The 5352-nt window shown below is 49.2% G+C and overlaps 1 protein-coding gene across 1 annotated transcript; it reads left to right on the forward strand.

The window, feature by feature from the left end:
- Positions 1-2536: 2536 nt before the first annotated feature.
- On the forward strand, positions 2537-4221 carry LOC125515146 (alpha-1,6-mannosyl-glycoprotein 2-beta-N-acetylglucosaminyltransferase). Its single transcript, XM_048680586.1, has one exon. It carries the CDS (start codon positions 2677-2679, stop codon positions 3988-3990), a length of 1314 nt encoding a protein of 437 aa, XP_048536543.1. The 5' UTR covers positions 2537-2676; the 3' UTR covers positions 3991-4221.
- The last annotated feature ends 1131 nt before the right edge of the window (positions 4222-5352 follow it).

Below are 5352 nucleotides of genomic sequence, written 5' to 3' on the forward strand. Positions count from 1 at the left end.
CTCGGTAATGTCCTCCTCCGATGTCTGAATGTAGGCGTCAGCATACGCCTCGTCTTCAAAGTCCCAACCCGCCGTTTCTCGTAGCTTCAATTTCAATTGAGCTGCCTGCTTCCGCGAACGCTTGTCCTCCCGATAGGCGGCTCGCTCCCTCCTCCTCGCGTCCCTCTCCGATCTCAATTGCTTGTAGAACTGGCGCTCGTCGACGATGTCCTGCGGGTAGCCTCCACGCCACAGCACCAAGGCTTCCACGTCCTTCTCTGCGATGGCGAGGCGACGCTGCCGTCTCCGGTGGACACGACGATCCTCGTCGGTGAAAAGCCGTGGGAGAGGCGCCAGATCCTGCGCCCGCTGGCTCGACACGTTGGGAAAATTCATATCCCGACGAGGCCTCAGGAGGCGCCACGCCGCCGCGTCGTGCGCGCGGGCCGCCTCCTCCGCGGTGTCGAAGGTGCCGAGGGCGAGACATTTCTCGCGAAACCAGATCTCGGCGGAGAAGGCGCCGGAGCGGCGCTCGCGGACTCCGCGAAAATCCGAAGCGCGTAGGCGGCGGATCGACATGGTGGCACAGAGGCGGCGAGAGTGGGCGGCCGATAGAGTGTGGAGAGAGCGCCTTCTTTTATAGCGAGCGCCTGCCGCGGCGCGCGCGCGGACCTTTCCCGTGCGCTGGAGCGCCAAAACCAGCACGCGCGAACCTTTCCCGCGTGCTGGAGCGTCAAAATCAGGGCGACGACACGATGTTAAACGCGCGCGGTCATGAAAATGGGTCGGCCCGTTGGGCGCACTACTGACCCAAAACTAAAAGAGGACGGACGGCGGGCGGGCGGCCGAGCCAAACGGACAAAAAGCGGACAAAAACACCGTCCGTTTAGATCGGCCCGTTGGAGTTGCTCTAAATAATACCATGAAATTTGTAACATGAAACTTTGAGGAATTAGTACCACCTTGAAAATATAAATTTATTAATTGAAAACAGTAACAATCACGAAATCGAGCGTTTACTCCAAGGCAAGTTTTAGGTTGAAATAATATATTTTCCCACTTTTACAAATAGGAACAACGGGTCGCATTTAAGTTTTGGCGGGTGGTTGGGGAGTGGCCGTTGGAGATGATGGGTCTGCTTCTCTGCCACTAGTCAGGTCATTATAGCTGTTGAGATTTATACAAAAATATTTAGAGGGACATACATGATGTGTGAATCATGGAATACATCCTGACTAATATAGTGGTTGGAATCCCAATGCAAATGAGTGGGGCAGATTCCGGTGAAGGTGGTCGCCGTGTGCTCCCCTGCAATTTCGCATGGATATGTTACTACATCTATAATGAGTAGTAACATATGTGTGGTGTCATGTAACACTTCATTTATTATGTTGTAGACTCATCTTGTCTTGGTATAATGTGAATAACATACCATGTTACCAGATGTCTCTCTTTCTTAATCAATTACCTGCCATATCATCTATTTTGCCTAAATATGTGTGATGTTATCACTTCTGTTATTCTCACTGAGAGTAGTCTCAGTTATTCAAATCCATATACGAGATGAAAATCCTTAATGTTTATTATCCCTAGATCTTCCTATTTAAATCCTTATCTTATTCAACTTTTCTAGCTCTACCGGACTCCTTGCTTAGTCACTTGAAATCTCCAGACGAACTGGGTGAGGAGTTTACAACTCGACAACTAGCAAAAAAAAAGAACATTTTGTTCCACTTCGGTGTATGTATCCGGCAGTGGTGAATCTAGACAGAAACTGGAGGATAGGCTCAAAGCCTGTATCATGCCAATATCTGTTGGGTTGGCCTTGCAAGTGGCTGAATTGGGCCATGAAACTAGTAGTAAAAAAAATTCTTGCAGTGCTGGAGGGGGGGCTCAAGCCTGTTAAAGCCCCCCTAGTAGATTCGCCCCTGGTATCCGGTGTATGTATGCCCTTTGAAGCAACACTACAATTCTCAGCTGATTCCTTTGAGCAACTCTTCACGAGTCTCCGAATGAGACATGTTCGGTTCAACAACCACCTCTTTTACAAAGAAGGCCGAATCAAGCGAGTTAGGGTTTGCCTATTTCACTTCTCCACCCGCCCGAGCGCCTTAGATAGGTTGCATTTGCCTCGCCATCTTCATTCTTCCCAGATTCCACCGCGCCTTGCAGTTAAATCCTCGCTCTGTCGCCAATTTCATAAAAGATTCCGATTGCTTGTATTTGCTGCAACCTCTTGGATCTATTGTACCAACTCTGCGCTAAGATCGTTCTTTGTTTTTCGAGGTTGAGACTCTTTTTCTCACTAGAAAGAAGATAGCACAATAATTACCAAGATTACAAAACAATAATCACATATTCCGGTTACAAGGAGCATATTAGAGTTTTTGTAATGGTGGCTAATTACACCAAGGGAAGAATCAGATTCAGCTATTCTTTCTTCTTACTAGATAAACTAAGCTGGGGAAGAATTTTCCCCTTCTCAAAGAAAGAAGTTGGGGAAGAATTTTCAAAAGGAAAAGACAAAGAAGAAAAGAAAGGGACGGCAAACCCAAGCAAAGCCGCCACCAACGAATACCCAGTCCACACCTGCGCCTCCGCCCAATCGACTGCTAGCCAACAAACCCCACCGCCCGCCCAGCTCAGAGATCCGGCCGCCGCCCAGGATCCCGGGGAGGCGGCGCCGCCGCCGCGGCCATGGCCCTCCACCACGGCGCGCGGCTCCGCTCCCGCGCCGCGCCGCTCCTCGCCGTCGTCGTCCTCGCGGTCCTCGCCCTCGTCTCGCTCCTCCGCGCCAGCCACGGCGGGGGCCGCCTGGCCCCGCCCTCCGCCGTCTCCGCCGCGGCCGCGGCCGCCCGCAACCGCAACCGCACCGCCGCGCAGCGCAAGATCCTGCTCGACCCGTCCTTCACCCCGCGGCTGCCGCGCCAGGGCGCGGTGTCCCTCTCCCTCGCCCGCCGCAACGCGCTGCCGCCGCGCAACGCGGGCCGCTTCCCCGCCCTCCCCGACGGCCACCTCAAGATCGTCCTCTACGTCCACAACCGGCCCCGCTACCTCCGCCTCGTCGTCGACAGCCTCTCCCGCGTCGACGGCATCGGCGAGGCGCTGCTCGTCGTCAGCCACGACGGCTACTTCCCCGAGATGGACGAGATCGTCAAGGGCATCGCCTTCTGCCAGGTGAAGCAGATCTTCGCGCCCTACTCGCCGCACCTCTTCCCGGACTCCTTCCCCGGCGTCGCGCCCGGGGACTGCCGGGACAAGGACAGGGCGGCCGAGAAGCGGTGCCGGGGCGAGCCAGACCAGTATGGCAACCACCGCTCCCCGAGGATCGTGTCGCTGAAGCACCACTGGTGGTGGATGATGAACACCGTGTGGGATGGGCTGGAGGAGACCAGGGACTTCGACGGGCACATCCTCTTCATCGAGGAGGACCACTACATCTTCCCCAATGCATACCGCAACGTGCAGCTGCTTGTGGATTTGAAGCCGAAGAAGTGCCCCCAATGCTATGCCGTCAATTTGGCGCCCTCCGATGTCAAGGCGAAAGGGGAAGGCTGGGAGAGCATGGTTGCTGAGAAGATGGGTAACATTGGCTATGCCTTCAACAGGACTGTGTGGAGGAAGATTCATGCCAAGGCTAAGCAGTTCTGCGACTTTGATGAATACAATTGGGATATAACCATGTGGGCAACGGTGTATCCGTCGTTTGAAGCTCCTGTTTACAGTCTGAGGGGGCCTAGGAGGAGTGCTGCACATTTTGGCAAGTGCGGCCTGCACCAAGGCCAAGACTCCAGCAGTGTTTGTGTGGATAATGGCGCGGGAGCCGTAGAACTAGATGCCATCGACAAGGTTCCTAACATCAAAGCTGATTGGCCAGTCCACATCATTAGGAAACAACCGGGGTATCAGGCTGGTTTCAAAGGATGGGGTGGCTGGGGCGATCGGCGTGACCGGGAGCTTTGCTTGAGTTTTGCATACATGTACCATGTTAAAGACACCTTGTCTGTATGATGGGGTTATAGGCACACGAATTTTGGCATTCATGATGCCCTTGTTGTAGTGTTGTTTGGCATGTTTCGATCGATTCATACACGGTTTGTGATATAAATAGTCTTTCGCCCTTTTTTCTCAATTTTTGTAGAACAGTTCTCTATTCGGAGACATTGCCTTGGACTTGGGTTAACTTTCCCAACTGTATGATGTACTTTAACTCACTGATATGGATAGAGTTTATTGTTTCAAGATCATTTGCAACATCTATTATTAAGAGATTGTCATGTTTACTTTGTTTAACTGAAGTACTGCTTTCTAGGCATCTTTAACATTCAGGGATGCTTAATGCCTATTGATGATTATTGCCTCTTACTGTTGCCTTACCATGTCTAGTGACATCCGTAATGTCTAGTGACATCTGTATCTCTTGTCTGTTGTATGATTGGAAACTAATATTTAGTACTAATGGTTTCTACAATACTTTATATCTTTTTGGCCATCATGCATATGTTTATCTTCTTCAGTTTTGTATGCTTCTTTCATGGTCTTTCTATTTTTAGCTGCTTGTATTTCTTAGAACTCATCTACTCTTGATTTTGCATGCTTGTAGTATTATAGGATTTGTAGCTGGTGAAATTTTAGACAGGCACGGAGATATTGATACTCACAACAAGATATGATTTTTTTAAGTTTTCTTATCTGTTGTTAATGTGTTTAATTAGATATTATATAATTCACTTATCATGCCCTAAAGTTGTGGCCATATCATGGCCTAAAGTTTTCTTTATGTGCTTGTTACCATTCACTGTAAGATGATCGAACATTACTTAATTAGCTAAGAAAGGATTCATGGAGTGGACAATCAGGTACATATAGCAAATTTATTTTTCTGTGCTGGTTGCTGTTAAATCTGAATGTTGGGCTGGTCTGTTCATGGACTGACCACAAATCACAACCAAACCCCAGCTTTCTCCGTCCGTTCGTAGTATATTTGACTCATCTGACCCTGGAATGACTGGAGGGCTGTTTAGGAGCACATGAAGCCTCTTCTATGAGTAATCATTCTATTTCCCTGGAATCGTCATATCCAATTATCTTTCTATTCTGTTCTAATAGTAAGCATTCTATTCTATCGTTCGTAAATTTGTTGCACTTATCGTATTATTCCTATGATGCAATCCTTGATATATTTTCGCATATCTTTTGCTTTGCAAGTAACACATTGATATTTACTCCATGTGTTAAAATCAACGTTTCAAGAATCTGCCCTGGTTAAACTTCAAGCCTGTTCTCATATCACCCTCAGGCTCAACCAGATGTCCAGATTAGTGTTTTCTCATAATCATTCATTGCTTCTTTTTAATTAACTTTTGTGAATAT

The sequence above is a fragment of the Triticum urartu genome, chromosome 6 (genome assembly GCF_003073215.2).
Source record: "Triticum urartu cultivar G1812 chromosome 6, Tu2.1, whole genome shotgun sequence".
NCBI classification, from domain to species: Eukaryota; Viridiplantae; Streptophyta; class Magnoliopsida; order Poales; family Poaceae; genus Triticum; species Triticum urartu.

Excerpts from the sequence above, each read along its gene's own strand:
- LOC125515146 (XM_048680586.1), top strand. The coding sequence starts at position 2,677 with ATGGCCCTCCACCACGGCGCGCGGCTCCGCTCCCGCGCCGCGCCGCTC.